The 17,550-nt window shown below is 42.6% G+C and overlaps 1 protein-coding gene across 1 annotated transcript in view; it reads left to right on the top strand.

Annotated features, from left to right (window-relative positions):
• Positions 1–17,550, top strand: part of Nell1 (neural EGFL like 1) — a 937,387-nt gene that overhangs the window by 260,811 nt on the left and 659,026 nt on the right. The window contains exons 10-11 of the mRNA XM_052161842.1: positions 8,680–8,753; positions 17,136–17,235. Coding sequence (XP_052017802.1) covers positions 8,680–8,753; positions 17,136–17,235 — 174 coding nt within the window. The remainder of the gene's footprint in view (positions 1–8,679; positions 8,754–17,135; positions 17,236–17,550) is intronic.

Raw genomic sequence — 17,550 nt, 5'->3', positions numbered from 1 at the left:
ATGCCTTCTGTTTGGCATCTGTGGTTTGGAGATGCCTTGGTGATACCCAGTTTGATGTGGGGGGAGTTTGTAAGCTCATCAAAGTAATTTACTGAGGATGGGAGAACCCTTGGGTATTTAGTACTTCTGATCTGTCAGGTACTTTTAGTATAAAGCAGAGTGCTATGTCAAAGTTACCAAGTGTCCAGGGATGGCTGACATGTGTAAGGCAATGAAGATCTGAATGTGGACAGAGGGACTTATGTGTATGTGACAGGGACAACAGAAGCAGCACCTGTTAATTGTTCATTCAGTGTGCACCCAAGTGGCCAAAGTTTCCAGACCCTGAACTCAAAAATTCAAGGTCAAATCCAAAGGCCTGGATGTCTGTGGGGTGCAAAAGGAACAATAAACTGTCTCCAGATGCCCAGCATATTTGCTTCTGACATCATCAGGAAGTGTGTGCTGGGCTGGGTTTCAATTTCATGGTTGGACACTGTGAAATACTCTACTTTGCACATCCCTGGTGTGACATGAAGGGCTCCAGGTATCCATTTGCATTTCTGCTCACGCTGAAAGCTGTAGGAATGAATTCTCCAGTGCCCAGCCAAAGGCAGCAGGGCCTGACTTACCTTGCGCTTGAATTTCCTCAGACATCAAAAATAAGTCTTTTGGCTGCAGATCAAGAGGTTTGATAATGAGGACTGGTGTTCTACATAAAGAAGGAGATGACAGCGAAGGAAGGGATGCTATCAGAGCAGTAGGGGAGACTATGAACACAGGGGGACTTTCCAATCCCAAAAGTTGTCTGAGGTTATTTTGTGGAAACCTGGCATCCATGTCATATGCACTTTCTGTACCTTGACACAGCTGCAAGTGGTGGAGACATACAGACACAGGCTGGTGTCATTCCCCAAGGTCCCAAAGCTCACTATGATGTGATGGCATAAAATTCAGCAGACATTTATTTTTTATAGCAGCCTGGTGGATGCAGGATGTGTCTCTGAGTGTGGCATAAACAGTAGGGCATTTTTATCTCCATACAGGAGTCCTGGATGAGCCTGCCAGAACAGAAAGGAGCCAGCCGAATGTTTCAAGACAGGGTAGCAAGCGTGTTAATACCATTGTAGAGTGGCAAAGGGCCAAAGGGAAAGAAAAGGAGAATTTCTGCATTATCCAGCTTATGCCAAGAAACAGATGGCAGTGTTGACAGGAGTGTATTTAGCAGAACTGTCACTCTGGAGCGAGCCACCTCGCCAAGTTGGCAGCTGCTGTCTTTAGAAGTATGGGGATTTTATCATACAGGAATTCCAGGGTCTTGGAGATGGGTTCTTCCTGTGTAAGACAATGGGGTGGGGAAGCCAAAGTGTCATTGAGAGCAATGAGTCACAGACATGGATTTATCTAGAACACTGTGGCATAAAAGAGATTGTTTTAAAAATGAAGAAACAAGGAAACAATCACTTAGGGAACTGTATCATTCCTCGATTTAGGTGCTGTTTTTGTTGCTGCATTTGTTCTGAAATTGTTGGATGTTTGAAGCAATATGGAATAGCAGAAATAACTCCTAGCAGGCCAGGAGATTTTTTTTTACTACTCACTAGAGCTCATTATGTTGAAGTTGAAGCAGTGTTTATCATTTTTAGCCAACAGTAAGCCCAGAGAGGCACTGAGCTTGAGGTGGGATTCACAATTATGCCTACACAGTTCTGACTCTCGTGGAGGTGACAGCAGGAAAGATGTAGAATTAAGTGTGTAGTTAAGATACAGTGTGATATATGCTCTGCCAGGGTGTGGTCCAAAAAAACAATAGAAACAGCAAGTAGGAGAGTTTATTAGGTTTCAGGCTCAAGAGCGACTTCTTGGGGCTAAAGAGATGGCTTAGTCTGTGCAATGACTACTTCATAGGCATGAGGACAAGAGCTAGGATTCCCAGGGACATCGTGGCATGCACCTATGAGGTTCATCCATGTGTATGTACAGAGGCAAACAGATTCCTGGAACTCATTGACTCCCCAGCCTAGCTAAATTGATGATTTTCATGTTTAATGAAACTTTAAAAAAAATAAAGGTGAGAGCAAATAGAGGAAAGAGATCTGATATTGACCTTGGGCCTTCCTATGTATAAAGGTGAGCACCCTCACACCTTGGACTTATCTGCCTGTCTTAGTCAGGGTTTCTATTCCTGTCCAAACATCATGACCAAGAAGCAAGTTGGGGAGGAAAGGGTTTATTCAGCATATACTTTCCACATTGCTGTTAACCACCAAAGGAAGTCAGGACTGGAACTCATGCAGATCAGGAAGCAGGTGCTGATACAGAGGCCATGGAGGGATGTTACTTCCTGGTTTGCTTCCCCTGGCTTGCTCAGCTTGCTTTCTTATAGAACCCAAGCCCAGGGATTGTACCACCCACAAGGGGCCCTTCCCCGTTGATCACTAATTGAGAAAACTCCTTACAGCTGGATCTGATGTAGGCATTGTCTCACCTAAAGCTCCTTTCTCTGTGATAACTCCAGCTTGTGTCAAGTTGACACACAAAACCAGCCAGTATACCACCTAATTATGAATTTATATCACAAATACAATACAATCCGGACAGACAGATAGACAGACATACACACTCTTCTTAAGAGAAGATGGGACATCATTAAAATAGATATATGTCTATCTGTCTATCTGTCTATCTATCTATCTATCTATTGAGAGGGCGAAAATGGATGGTTATATGTGTGGAGGGTAGAGACAGATTGCGGCATATATGAGAGCATGGAAATGGACAGATATATATGCTGGGAGGGAGGAAATGGACGAGTTTATATGTTGAAAGATGCAAATGGATGGATACATATCTAGGAAGGGTGAAAACTGATATATATGTTGGAAGTGTAAAAATGTATGGCTACATATGTTATAATGGATATATATTAGAGCTATGAAAAGGAATGGGTATATGCTAAAAAGATAGAAGTGGATGGGTATAGTGTTGGGATGGTATGCTGGCTAGGTTTATGTCAACTTGACACAATCAAGAGGAGGGAACCTAGATTGAGAAAATGTCTCAATAAATTGGGGTATACACAGTGGGAGGATCTTGGGGACTCTTATGGAAGAATAGGAGGAAGGATTGTGGGCCTTGGAGGGGATAGGAACTCCACAGGAGGCAACTAACTTGGATTCTTGGGGTTCTCAGAGACTGAACAGCCAACCAAAGAACATACACAGCTTGGACCTAGGTTTCCATGCACATATGTAGCAGATATGCAGTTTGGTCTTCATATGTGTCTGGAACAACTGGAATAGGGGCTAGCCCAAAAGCTGTTGCCTATACATGGGATATGTTCTTATTTAGCTGGGCTGCCTTGTCTGGCCTCAGTGGGAAAGGATGCGTCTGGCTTCACTGTGTCTTGAAGTGTCAGGGTAGGGGGATACCCAGGGGACCTCACCCCCTCAGAAGAGAAGGGGAAAGGGAATAGGGGAATGATTATGGTAGGGGGTGACTGGGAAGGGGACAGTGAATGGGATATAAGGTGAATAAGTAAAAAAAAAACTAAATTAAAAATATTTTAAAAATTAGGGGATAGATAATGCTGTGGGGCATTTTCATTATTAACTGATATTGGGGGGCTCACCTATTGTGAGTGGTGCCAGTCCTGACTTGTGGTCTTGGCTTCTATAAGAAAGCCAGCCGAGCAAGCTATTCTGAGTTGAGAATCAGTGATTCTGGTTAGCTAGGATGGAAGAATTAGTTGTGGTTAATATGATAGCAGAACTACTAAAGTAAATCCTTTGTGTTATTTGGATACTTGATGTTGGTCGACTGGAGCTAAGAATTTAGCAGTGATTAAGAAGAGACCAGCATCATTGATATGAATTCTTCTGGGAAATGGTTCCTGAGAGTCAGCACACAGAAGCTGTGTTCCAAAGGTGACCAAGGCTGTATATTTCACTGACAGCCAGACATGGTAGTTGTTACCCAGGTGGTAATGGTTTTGGAGAAATTGAGGGTTCAGGAAAAGCAGCTGAGGTTTGGCACTGTGAGAAGCCAGGATAGGATTGGAGAGGGTGTACAACCTCAGTAGTAGTAGAAACCTGAGAATTGAAGGTGTCATAGAGAGAAACTGAGGCTTGGCACTGTGAAGAGAGCTCATGAGAGGTGATTAATTAAAGTGCATCCAAGTTGTAGAAGAACCAAGCATTTTTGAGATACCAGTACTGTAGGATAACCATTGAGAATAACAGCCAAGATGGAGTGGAGCTAGCTAAAGTTTACATAGGAAGACAGATGAGCAAAGTGTGCTGGAGAGGGTGAGTCAGAGAGGTGACCCAAGGCCTTTCAGGAGCCCAGACGATCATGACTGAACCCCAAATAGTGGACATTGAGATACTTATATTTTTAACGTTTGGTTTTACTTTGTTCAGATCATGTATATACTCTGGTTCTTCCTCTTGAAGTAAGAAAACATTTATTTTTTATTTTTTTATTTTTAAAGCCCACAGTTGAGAGGCTTTGAACTTTTAAAAATATTTTTGAGTTTGACAGAGATTTCGGACTTTAAAAGAGTGGATTTTTGATTTTAAAAATAACTTTTAAAAATTTGAATTTTAAGGTTGTGGGATTTTTTTTTAAGTTTGTGAAATGTTTCTATAGTGATGTCTTTGTTAATGTGCAGTCTCAGGGATGAATAAGAGAGAAAAGGTTGTGTGTTAATAATGATGTGCTTGTGTGTCATGTTGACAAGGAGTCAATCATGCTGGCTAGTTTTATGTCCATTTAACACAAGCTATAGTCATTTGAGAGGAGGAAATCTCAATTGAGAAGATGCCTCTGTAAGATCTGGTTATAGACAAGTCCATAGGGCATTTTCTTAATTAGTGGTTGATGAGGGAGGGTTTAACCCATTGTGGGTGGCACCACTCCCAGGCTGGTGGTCCTGGATTCTTTAAGAAAGCAATCAGAGCAAGCCATGAGCAACAAACCAGGAAGCAGTGCCCATCCATGGGCTCTTTATCAGCTCTTGTTTCCAGGTTCCTCCAGGTTCCTGATCTGTTTGAGTTCCTGTCCTGACCTCCTCTGATGATGAACAGTGATGTGGAAGAATACCCCAAATAAACCTTTTCCATCCCTTACTTTTAGTCATGGTGTTTCTTCACGGCAATAGTAACCTCAACTAAGACAGAAGGTGTCAGTGGATAATGGAGATCTGAGAACTTCTATAGAAGACAAGAATATAGGCAATGTTTGAGAGAGAGAGAGAGAGAGAAAGAGAGAAAGAGAGAGAGGGGGTGAGATAGGGGAGAAAGAGAGAATAGATGCAGTATGAATTGAATTTTTGAGTAAAAGCACAGGTATTGGTAAGTTTTTGACTTTTTGAGAGATCAGGAAAAGCTAACAGACCATGATGCCCTTTTAGTTGTCTGTGGTCAGACTGGGGAAGGCTGAGGTTAAAACAGGGAGGTTTGGTAGCACCTCTCTGGGACACTGATGGTTTGAATGAAGGTCAGAGAGGGGAATGGAGAAGCATGACTTGAACAGGAAGCATTGCTCTGACTTGGTTTCTCACTGGACACAAGACTGAGTAAGAAGTACACATAGAGGGAGCTGGGGTAGGCAGTGGTGCCCTTCACTGAGAAGAGAGCACCAAGGTGAAGCTGGGTGGTGTGGGGTGCTGCAGGCTAGGTGTTGACTAGGACCAGTCTGCTATGGAGATGTCCACGTGCCATGATTTATTAGAAAAGGCACACAGGATCACTTATGCATCAGAATGGGCTCTGAAGGAACAACATCTGCAGAAGTTGGTTGACAAGATACCTCAAAATGCCTCAGTTCTTCCCACTGGGATCCTCAGTCAGAATGGCCTCTTAGAGTTGTCCTGAGTCAGCCCAGAGAGTCAGGACTTTGTGTCATTTTTGTCAATGCTTTATCAGATTTGGGCTGGTTTAGTAAGGAGTCTTGACTTTGGGCAAAGTGGCTATCCATAGCCCAGCATAGATCAACATTTGGCTGAGGCCTGTTGGGTGGCACTGTTTCAACAGCTGTATAAATATGTCAGTTGTCACAGAGGGCTCTGGGCATCATGTCAGGGCATCTACCTTACAGAGATGACATGTTAAGTAAAACGTCATTTGTTTCTGGCCTCTTCATTTTCTGTGACTATGAGCGTTCGGCAGATGCTTACAAAACAATATGAACGTTGGATGAGAATGCAAAGACTGTAGAACCAGGGAACTACCAAAGTTAATCAACCCAACTTTAATAGATACAGAAAAGGCCTGAGAGGTGAAGCTGTTTTCATGAACTAAAGGCAAGTGTGAATTTATTTCTGTTTCTCTAGAGAGCTAGGGCTAGAGGGCCCCTCTCAGGCCAGGAAAGTGTTTAATCAGACCTTTGCTTTCTGTTTCCTCTTGAAGTGGCTGGAAAAATCTAGTAGAATCAGAGAGGGGTCATAGCAAATTGACATATTCTGCAAATGCTTAAAATGAGTCAGGAAGCAAAGCCAAGGACCGAGCCCTAGCAGAATCTAAATTGAGCTGTTTCTCTTTGAAATGTTCTACAAGACTGACTTCCACATTTTGGCCTGCATGTTAGCCCACACAGCTCACCTTTCTCAAGGCCTCTTCTCCAGTGTGCTGATATCACAATTAGCCAGGTTGGCTTGATTGTCTTAGTTGTCTGAATATGATTAAGTGCATCTGGGCTCAGGGCACTCTCCTCTCGGAATCATAAAGAAGCACATAGGGGATCCTCAGTGTTGTGTAAAGTTTTGATGAACAAGACATATCCCTTTTACCCAGAGGTACACCTGATAGCAGCACTGTCTACATCAAAACTACTGCTGGTTGGGCTGGAGGTGGTGGTGGCCCAGTACATGCACTAACAAGTTTAAGGACATGAGTTCAGATTCCCAGTACTCAAATAAATAGCAGGGCATGGCTATGCAATGGCAACTCTGGAAAGACAGAGTTAGGGAGATCCTGGAGGTCACTGCCTGGTCAATCTACCTGAATCAGTAAGTGCCAGGTCCAGTATGAGACCCTGTCTCAACAAATATGGAGAAGGACAGAGAAAGATGCTGACATAAAGTTACCACACACACACACACACACACACACACACAGAGAGAGAGAGAGAGAGAGAGAGAGAGAGAGAGAGAGAGAGAGAGAGAGAGAGAAAGAGAGAGAGAGAACACTATCTATCTATCTATCTATCTATCTATCTATCTATCTATCTATCATCTATCTTTCTTTCTTTCTTTCTAATTCATTTTACATCCTCATTACTGCGCCCTCCTGCTCACAACCTCCCACAATCCTTCCCTTCTCCTCCTTCCCCTTCTCCTCTGAGGGGTTAGGGGTCTACTACCCTGGCACATCAAGTCTCTGTAAGGCTTTGGATCATCTCCCACTGAGGCCAGACAACGCAGCCCAACTAGAACATGCCCCATGTACAGGCAACAACTTTTTGGATAGCACCCCTTGCCCCACTTCAATTGTTTGGGAACCACATGAAGACCAAGCTGAACTTCTGCTACATATGTGCAGGGAGGCCTTGGACCAAGCCTTGTATGTTTTTCAGTTGGTTGTTCAGTCTCTGAGAGCCCCAAGGGTCCACCAGGATAGTTGACTCTGTTAATCTTCCTGTGGAGTTCCTGTCCCCCTCTGGGCCCACAATCCTTCCTCCTATTCTTTTATAAGAGTTCCAGTCCCAAAGCTTCATCTACTGTTTGGCTGTGGGTGTCTGCATCTGTCTGAGTTCATTGCTGGGTGGAGTCTTTCAGAGCAAAGCCGTGTTAGACTTCTGTCTGCAAGTATAATATAGAGTATCATTGACAGTGTTAGGGATTGGTGCTTGCCCATAGTATGGGTCTCAAGTTGGGCCAGTTATTGGTTGAACATTTCCTCAGTCTCTGTTCTATCTGCTGTCCCTACATTTCTTGTGAGTGAGGTAACATAGTCCCCAAAAGACATGCAAAGTATGTATTCACTTATAAGTGGATATTAGCCATAAAATACAGGATACCCATGCTACACTCCACAGACTCAAAGAATTTAAACAAGAAGGAAGGCACAAGTGAAGATGCTTGAATCTCAATTAGAAGGGGGAATAAAATAGTCATGAGAGGCAGATGGAGGTGGGGATTTGGGTAGGAGAGGAGATTGGGAGGGGAATGGGGGGGTTGTGATCAGGTGTGGGGAGGGACAAGAGGGATGGCCAGATGTCCATAAGAATGAATGAAAATCTGCAGCTGATGGGGTGGAGAGGTAGGGGGCATCTCCAGGATGAGACAGTGACCTGGGATAAGGGAGGCACCCAGGAATCAATGGGGGTGACCTTAGCTGTGACTCACAACATTGGGGATATGAAACCTGAAGAGGCCACCTCCTGTAGCCAGGCAGAAAACCCAATGGAGTGATAGGGACACCAACCCAGCTACAAAACTTTCTGCCCAAATTTTAGCTTTTTTCCCCACTAATTTTGCTTTGCTATGAAGGTGAGGTAAACTCAAAAAGCTGAAGTCTGTCTGAGAGCTTCTGGGCCTTGCATACTACTCTTCCTTATATTAGATGAAGAAGTTTATATCACTTAGACTCAGGGAATCTATGTTTCTGTGGCTCTATTGGATTTGGGCAGAGACTCTTAGGTCATTTTGTAGTATAGCATGACTAGGCATGAACTGCTTTTATTTTTGTTTTCTTGCAGCAAAATGTATCTATGGAGGAAAAGTTCTTGCCGAGGGCCAGCGGATTTTAACCAAGACCTGCCGGGAATGTCGAGTAAGTTTGCCCATTGTCCCTGTCATTTTCACAGAACAGAGAAGATACATTTGTGGTGTTCCTCTGTGGGGCATATTGGCCTAAGTGGATCCCCAAGGGGCATAATTAATGGGCTGGAGTCACGGGGGATCTAGCCACTGTTTCTGTGTGACTAGCTCATACTCAGGTGGATAACATGCCTTGAGAAGCAGTCAGTATGGGAAAGATATGAAAAGAAAATGAGACAGGAGCCACTGTGGATGGGGATGTTGACAGGTGGAAAGGTTATGTGTTGGTGGTAGGCAAGGGAACAGGCGATACCATCCCTGAGTAGGCCAAGCTCCACAAGTGGTCAAAGAATGATCGCTTGTAGTCATATATGTTTCATGCAGTCAGAGGTACAGTTCTCACTTGGAGTCTCAATGTGGTCATAATGTTTTGACTGTTGGAGGTAGAATCCTATGATGACTGCCTAAGTCAGGATGTTGGATGCCAAGATGCCTTCTTTATTCATCTCTAAGACAATTGAAACAGATTCTCCCCTTACTCACACATGGCTATGTAGATACCTTCTTATGGAGTAATTGTCTTAGACATTTCTCATGTGGAAACTACTTTTCCCCAGAACAAACCCTCCAAAATACTAAGGGGAAAGATCTAGTGATTCCTATGACCTAGTCTCTAAAGCTGTCTGGCATCATTTTTCTCTTAATTCTATTATTTATATTTGACTGCCTCAGATTTATCATTAAGGAGGATAGTAAGAAGGCTTCAATACCAGGGGCATGCATCCCTAGAGACCGACTATCACAGAAGAGAATCTGATACAGTTTTCTGTGAAAATACCCATGTCTACTTGCCCATACCTTTACTGACATTTATTAACACATCAAGTAGTTCATTCCCTGGCTAGAAACCATTAGTAACCAGGAAATTCCTTTGTTTTGGTGAAAATCCACCTTTCTATAACCAGTGACCTTACTTTTGATCTCTGTAAGGTGTGAGAATACGTTTGTTTACTCTGACAGAGTGGCTTCATGTCAACAGATCAAGAGTCTTTAGTTACATGGACTTTGGTGAAGTTCAAATTCTATTTGTTGGTTCTTAGAGACAACTGGGAGAGAGTGGAAGCAGGAGATGAAGTTAGAGTTTTTCTGCGGTTCCACTTCTTCCCAGCTTGCTCACCACATCCTAGAGGAATGCAGATGAATAATGTCACTGCAAAAGTTGTTCCAGTCTTTGCTGGGCTGCCTGACCAGACATCTTTCTCCTAGCCAGTATTGACAGAGAAGACAGCAAAGGCAAAGTACTACTTACCCATTTGATTTAGGGTCCTGGAGAACAAAACTTGAGGCATGGGGCTTTTGAGTTAATGCTTTACCTGTATAATCTTTGTTAGTGATTAGGAGCTGGAGCTGGGACGGCGGAAGGAAGGGACAGACAGGAAGAGATGGGGAGGGAACGGAAGAAGAGATAATGTGTTACTATGGGGCCACAGACCAAGGCTGATTTTATGAGGCATAGCAAGAGATGCTAAGTGAACTGCTCTGTAGGCATCTTTTTAAATGCTTTTTTACTTATATTCTTTTCTTTTCCTCACATCCCAAGAGAAACAGAAGAATATATGTTGAACATTGAACAGAACAAAGTGTTTAGAGACTTACTGGGCATCCAAAGAGATCCCAATGGAAGAAGAGCCCAAGTCTCTTCTTTTATGGGGCTTAGGGGAAAAGGCTTTCTCCTGTATCCTCTTACTGGCAGCATCTTCTAAGGGTTGATCTCCTTGAATTCATCTTTGTGTTCCTCATTTCCCCTTCCTGTCTGGCAGAAATTCTTTTGGGTCAGCTAGTTTGGTGATTACACAGGCTGGGTAGTGTGATGGTTAGTTGTGTATGTCAATGTGTATAACCTAGAAACATTTAGAAGGAAGCCTCAGTTGATAAATTATCTAGATGAGGTTGGCCTATGGCTTTGTCTGTGGGGATTGTTTCTGATTGTTAATTGTCTCAGCCAATTGTGGGCAGCACCATTTCATGTGCTAGGCCCTGACCTGTAGAAGCGTGTGCAAGGCTAGCCGAGCACAGAAGCCTGCAAGCAGGTGGCATGGGGTAAGTTTGTCTCTCCTTCTGCTCTTAACTGTAAATGTGGTACATTAAGTTTCCACCTTGACTTTTCTGCAATGATGGTCAATAAATGATAACCTGGAACTGTGAACCAAATAAAGAAGCAAGCCCTTTCCTCCTTCATGTTGCTTTTGGCTAGGTGTTTGTCACAGCAACTGAATGACACTGGGACTGGTATTTCTGTATCAATAAATGCTGAGTGAGGATCTCCTTTGCCAGGATCAAAGGTGGGAATGAGACAGCAGTGAGGACTTTTTCTTTTTTGTCTCTTTATCAGCTAAGAAGCTCCCCGGCCTGGGAGATGGCATGATCTCCAACCTAAGACAGGCACATCACAGTGGGGGATGTTGAGTACATAGAGGAGAAAATGTGGTTCTTGGCACTAAATCTTCAGTAAACCCGAGTTGTTCTTGCCTTGTGTGGCCTTGTCTACCTTCCTTGAGTACAATTAAAGATGGCATGCTCTCTGTAAATAGGTTCCTTTCTGGGGAGGACAATGAATTTAGATTCTGCCTTTGGTTTTCTTTTCTACCTCAGGGAAAGGTGGGACGATTAAAAGCAATTCTGCCCACTCTGTGATCACAGCATAAGCCACAGGACTGACACTCATTAAGCCTCTTCCTTTTTGCATTTTGAGCAAAGGCCTTGGGTGACTTTCTCCAAAGTCTCCTTTGTGACTACATCCTTGTCATCAGAGATGATCAGAGCATGAAATGGGCAGAGCATGAAACAGACACTCTGTATACTTTGGTTCATTACTCCCGTGTGTAGGATTAATGAGTTAGAAGGAAATTGGGCCAGAGAACTCTTTGCATAAACTGTATGTGCATGCATGTGTGTGTGTGTGTATGTGTGTGTTTTCATAGGAATAATTTCACCCTGTTTTGAAAAGTGATTTATTTATTGGCTTTCAGTAAATATTTATGAGTTATTCTGTCCACAGAGAAATAAGTCATTTATAATAACATTTAATATTTCTCATGTAATATTTTTGATTATTATCTAAGATAGTTAAAACATATTATCACATTTAAGTATCATAATAGCCCTACAAGGTATGTGCTACACAGATGTGGCCGTCAGCAGTCAGAAGGGCAAGGGAGCAAGCTGGAGTCAGACTTTGTGTATGACTGTGTAATACATGTTCTTAGCTTTTCTATGGTCTTTCCTCAGGCTTTGAATTATTTGGTTTTGAATTTTAGAGTGGTACTATGTACATTTCCTTATTTGTTATAATAAAATACTCTGGTGGAGGAAGCCATGTAAGGGAGAAGGGCTTTTCTTTGTTCATAGATTAAGAATATTTTTTTTAATCTTTTAAGCTTCACACATGTATACCATGAGTTCTATCCATTGTCACTCCCTGTTACCCCCACCCTGTCCTATTGATACCATTCTTCTTTTGAAAAAATTCTGCCTCCCACTTTCATTTCTTTTCAGTCTGTGTAGGAAGCACAGAGTTGAATTAGGCTAGCTTGCATGAGAACGGTTGGGGAGTTATTTATGGAATGAGGGGTAACTTATCAGGGGGTACAGCATTGAAGAAAATAACATCCCTCCCCCAGCAACTGGGCCTTGTGGCTTCCTTCCCCATTCCTGATGAAATATCAATGGTTCTAGCCTTGTTTAGGTCTTCTTCCTGTAGCCGCAGCTGCACTGAGGTGAGAGTACAATGGCCATATCTTTTAACGGCCCGCCTCTTCACCCTCATCCTTCACCTCCATTCTTTCTGTTGGATCTTTAGCATTCCCTCTAGACTTACCATGGTGGAATGTCATGACCGCTAGAACTGGAGGCACATTACACCCATAGTTAGGTGGCAGAGAGAGGCAAATCCTGGCATGGGTCACTTTCCCCTAATTCAGTCACCCAGGGAATGGTGCTATCTTAAGTTAGGTTAGGTCTTCACACAATCCATCTAATCTCTATAATCCTAAGCACTCCTGGATGCTCTACTCTTAAGTGTCTCTAGATTCACTTGAGAGGAAACAGTCTAGATCTTGTCAAATTGACCATCAACGTTGACTAGCACAGATAATGATTACCTTTCAATGTAACCTGAGGATACATAGCCAGCCAGGCTAGGACACATTAATTAATCAACAAAGGAAAGTTCTACATAAGGCCATAGAAATATTTGGAGGCCCATTTAATGAATATTCATTATGGTCAGTATGGATAGAGGATAGTGAGTGTAAATGGGAGTGGTCTGCTCTACATAGTCTTTCACAGAGTTTAAACGCCAACATTGTACAGCTTCTATTGTATGTAATAAGTTAATCTCTCCCCAAGTCACCCAAAATGATACACATACTCTCTTGAGAGAATAGAGGATATACTTGCTCAAATAATGATTGTGTGCTTTGGTTCAGATGAGGATCCCCCAACAATGAAAGGCAACCTGGGTCTCTACCCATTTCTGTGTCATGGGGTTGAATAAGAGGCAACTTTGGTCTTAATTTTTTCATTTTGCTTATGTGTCTTTGTGTGGATGTGTCTGTGAGGGACTGGTATACCCAGAGGCCAGAGGTATTTAATCTCCTGGAGCCAGAAGTTAGAGGAAATTGTGAACCATGTGGTGTGGATTCTGGCAACCAAACTCTGGGCCCTGCAAGAACATCATCAGCCTGCAATCACTGGGCTATCGCTTCAATCCACTATATTATTTTCTAAACCATTTCTTTCTTTTATTTTTCTTTTTTATTTTAGTTTTTAAGAATTTAAGACTATAATAGAAAGATTTCTTTCTTTGCTTTCCCCACTCCAGACTGCCTAAATATAACCCTCAATGATCTCTTTCAAATTAATGTTCTCTTTTTTAATCAATTGTTACTGCATGTATATATATATCCCACTCAGCCTGTTTAATGTTACTTGTATGTGTGTTTTCCCGACTGAACATTTGACATTGCATAAACAATTGGTGTACTCTACTGTGGGGGAGGCTATTTCTTCTGCTCTCAGCAATCCTTCGCTGTGTGAGTCTTCATGTGGAATAGAGGCCTTGTGGGTTTTCCTCTGTCCACATTGGCATGTTTATAGGTATTGTCCTTATTAGGCTTCTTTTTAGGCAGTCATACTGGTGAGATGTTATAGGTGCAGCTTCTGACATTACTAGAAGACATGATCCTACAGTGAGCTCCCAACACATTATTTTTAAACCAAGTTGAGGAACTCTCCTAACAGTCTTGCTTCCATTTGCCCAATTATCAACTTTTCTGCAACATTTCTTCAGCACAGTGGCAGTTCTCAACTTGCAGATGTTTGTATGTTGTTAGAAATTCAAGTCAGAGCCTGGTGAGGTTATTTGTACAGAAGTTGGAATGTTTATGTTTGAGCACCGAGCAGGTTAGTTACTCTAAAATAGGAAAAGTGGAATAATTATATTTTTCCACTAACACAGAACTCAGTGCAGAGGTCACAACATACAACAATCAGGAAGATTTGCAAGTAATGACAGATTACGTTTTACTGCCAATAATGTTCAAAATAGAGTTGAAAAACGTTTCTCCCTGGGCTAATGGATGCAGATGTACTTCTAGAACAATAAAGACAGTTCAGATTATTTTAAAAATATATCAGTAGGCTTGTCTCAATTTAAACTTTGAAATTGGATCTTATTTATTAAGTATATTAAGGGTTGATTAGAATTTTCAACTTTGCATCATTGAGATGGCTCAGCAGGAAAAAGAACCTGCTACCAAGCTTAGCAACCTCAGTTCAGCTCCCATCACACACGAGGTGGAAGGAGAGAACTGACTTTTGCACACTGTCCTCTGACCTCTACATGGGTGCTGTAGGACATGCATGTTCTCCAAGTAAATATAATGAATTCTTTTTAACGAACACTGTTCGCTGATGTAATCAGTTGCTGGTGCAAACTTCTTTTTAGAGAAAGAAAACAGCATGAAGAAGTCTTCTGTGGCATTCAACGTTTAGCAACATTGTTTAGCAACTATACACACACACACACACACACACACACACACAGTAAAATTTTAGATTTAGAGGGAAAAAAATACAAGGAAGTAACTGGAAATCGTTTAGAATCTGACCACCCAGAGTTCTTTAGTAGTTTGCATTTTGATAACAGCTTTAATAGAATAGTGAAACACAGTAATTGCTCTAAATTGGATAATCCTAGAAGCCAACTGTTCAGTAAGGAATTACCTGTTCAGGAAGTGCTCCCAGTAGGACCCATTAGACTGTGGATGCATTAGGTGGGGGATGCAACTAACTTGAGCAAAGAAAGACTTCAGTTCAAAGGTCACATCAGCTGGAACCTACTTACTGGGCATTGTGGAGCATAATTCACACCCCGGAGACTGTTCGTCTTGTAGATGTAGGCCTCACATACTATTCAGCCACAGGCTTTGGGCCATGGAAGTAGGGGTGTAGAACTTGATGGTATCTTCCAGCTTTCCCAATGGATGTAGCGATTGATGTGCTGCCCTCTGTCAGAGGTGAGCCGACATCAGGGTATTAGAAAAGCTTCTAGAACTTGGACATGGGAGCATAGTTTGGATAAAATGTATTCACCATTTTGTTTGTTTTTTTAATATATGTTGGAGGCAATGTACCAGAACCTGTATCTTACTATGGAATGATAGGATTGGAGTTGATAATAAGTCATTCATTTCCATTTTCATGCAGTGCAGTTTCAGAGAGCAAAGACCTTAGCTTCTGTTGCCTTGGAATAATTGGTTTGACTCAGATGTCGACAGCAATCTTTATCCTGATGCTTAGACTCTGGCCACTGTAAACTACATGAAAAGTGAGGATAGACTCTGGCTGGAAAAGAGGACTGAATGCAACAGGATCAGTTGTTGAGTCTTAGGGCCAGTCTCTCATGGAATGGAGGGGAGAGGGGAGAGGGAGTAAGAGTTTAGGAAGAGCACCAGAAGGGGGAAATATGAGAGAGACTGCTAGGAATGATACTGGCTGGGTGGGAAACTTCAAGAAGGAAGAGAAAGGCAGGCATGTTGCAGATAACTTACTGGAAGGCAAGTAGCTGATGTCTGTGGCTCACTTTGTACGACCGACATGATCATACTCAAGCAAGAGTCTTGTGTTTTATATTTCTGTTTGGCATTTGATGTTCTGACTGTTCTTGTCTCTAGCACTTAGTGCCCCTTCTGCCAAACCAGAGAACTGGGAAGGGTCTGGGGTGGTCAGAGGAACAGTGAGTCTCTCTTGGAAACATGAAACACAGTGCTTGTCTCTCCTATCCTCACCACTGTGCAGCTCTGTCCTATCTTCCTGCCCACCTCTGTTGGGTCTGACTATTGTCCTAAACTGAGACTCCCCTTCTTGACCATCGTAAACACCCTGCAAATGAAGGGAGAGAAAAACCTAAACACATTAGATAAAGTGAGAGTCTCTTCAACCTTTTAAAAGAAAGTAATCAATGGGCTTATTTTTTAAATTCAGCATAAAACTAAATGCAGACACCACTCCTGCCGATCGGGTGGACCTTAGACTAGTGAGGCCAAGAGTGTACAGCAGTTGAATATTTAACAACATTGTAAGTTATGTAACAGCCAGAGGAAATCTATTTTCCATCTGACTAATGCTCTTTCATGTCCATGTGCCTTGTCTACTGTCTTGACCTGTAAAGTCTTTTTCTTCATACAATTACTCAAGTTCCTTCCAACATGACCCCTTCATAATTTCTCCCTGCCTGGGCAGAGTTAACTACTCCCTGTAGCACATTACACTGCCTTTATCAGAACATATTCTAAAGTGAATTTCTGTGCTGTATTAGCGTTCCTAGTTTAGGAATTACATATCTCATTCCACTGGAATTGTAAGCCCACTCAGAATTAGGAAGCCACTCTGTTGATGTCTGGTGACAAGGCTGTGGCCTGTGGAAGCTGGAATTGCTCCACAGAAGCCTGTACACAACATGGATTGCACAACGTGAGCGGTTGCATTTTATAGCAGAGAACTCAGTATCTGACATAGGATGCTTCCACACTCAGCAGTCAGCTGCCGGAAATTATCATTACATCCCTGTGGGCATTCCTTTACATTAGAAAAAGAGACTTAAAAAACGAATGGCACTTGTAGAAAGCCAGGCTGTTTTGATACAGAAAGGAAGCCTGATTTCTCTCCCTGGACTCATCAATTTGGCTTGCAAGATTGTTCTTCTCAGTGGAATTCCCAAGAATGCTCTTAGCATCTGGGTGGTTACCTCTGCAAGTTGATAATAAGGAACATTAGAAACACCTGTGATGGGCTCTTCACATGAACTAACTCTTGCCTGGTATTTGGCTTTTAGGGTGGAGTTTTGGTAAAAATCACAGAAGCTTGCCCTCCTTTGAACTGCTCAGACAAGGATCATATTCTTCCGGAGAATCAGTGCTGCAGGGTCTGCCGAGGTGAGTGGGCGTGGTGAGTGGGCGTGGTGGTAGGAGCTTCTGGGTGGGGTTAGTGGTGGGTGTGAAGGTTTGGTGAACAGTGGTGTGAGACAGCCTGCCTTGCTCACTCCACCCTGATTTCAGAGACTTGTAGAGCCCATTTACCTTTCTCTGAGATTGTCTCCTCAATGGTAAACTGAGGATAATAACAGTATCCACCTCATAAGACTGCTGTGAAGATTAAATGGGAAAATGCATAAGCACGGAGCAGAAGGCCCAGCATGTGACAGACATCCAATAAGCAGTAGTTTCTATATTAAAGCAAATGATAGTTCC

This window comes from Apodemus sylvaticus, chromosome 1 (genome assembly GCF_947179515.1).
Source record: "Apodemus sylvaticus chromosome 1, mApoSyl1.1, whole genome shotgun sequence".
Classification (NCBI taxonomy): domain Eukaryota; kingdom Metazoa; phylum Chordata; class Mammalia; order Rodentia; family Muridae; genus Apodemus; species Apodemus sylvaticus.
Note: the sequence above shows the minus strand (reverse complement) of the source record. Positions and strands in the feature narration are given on the sequence as shown.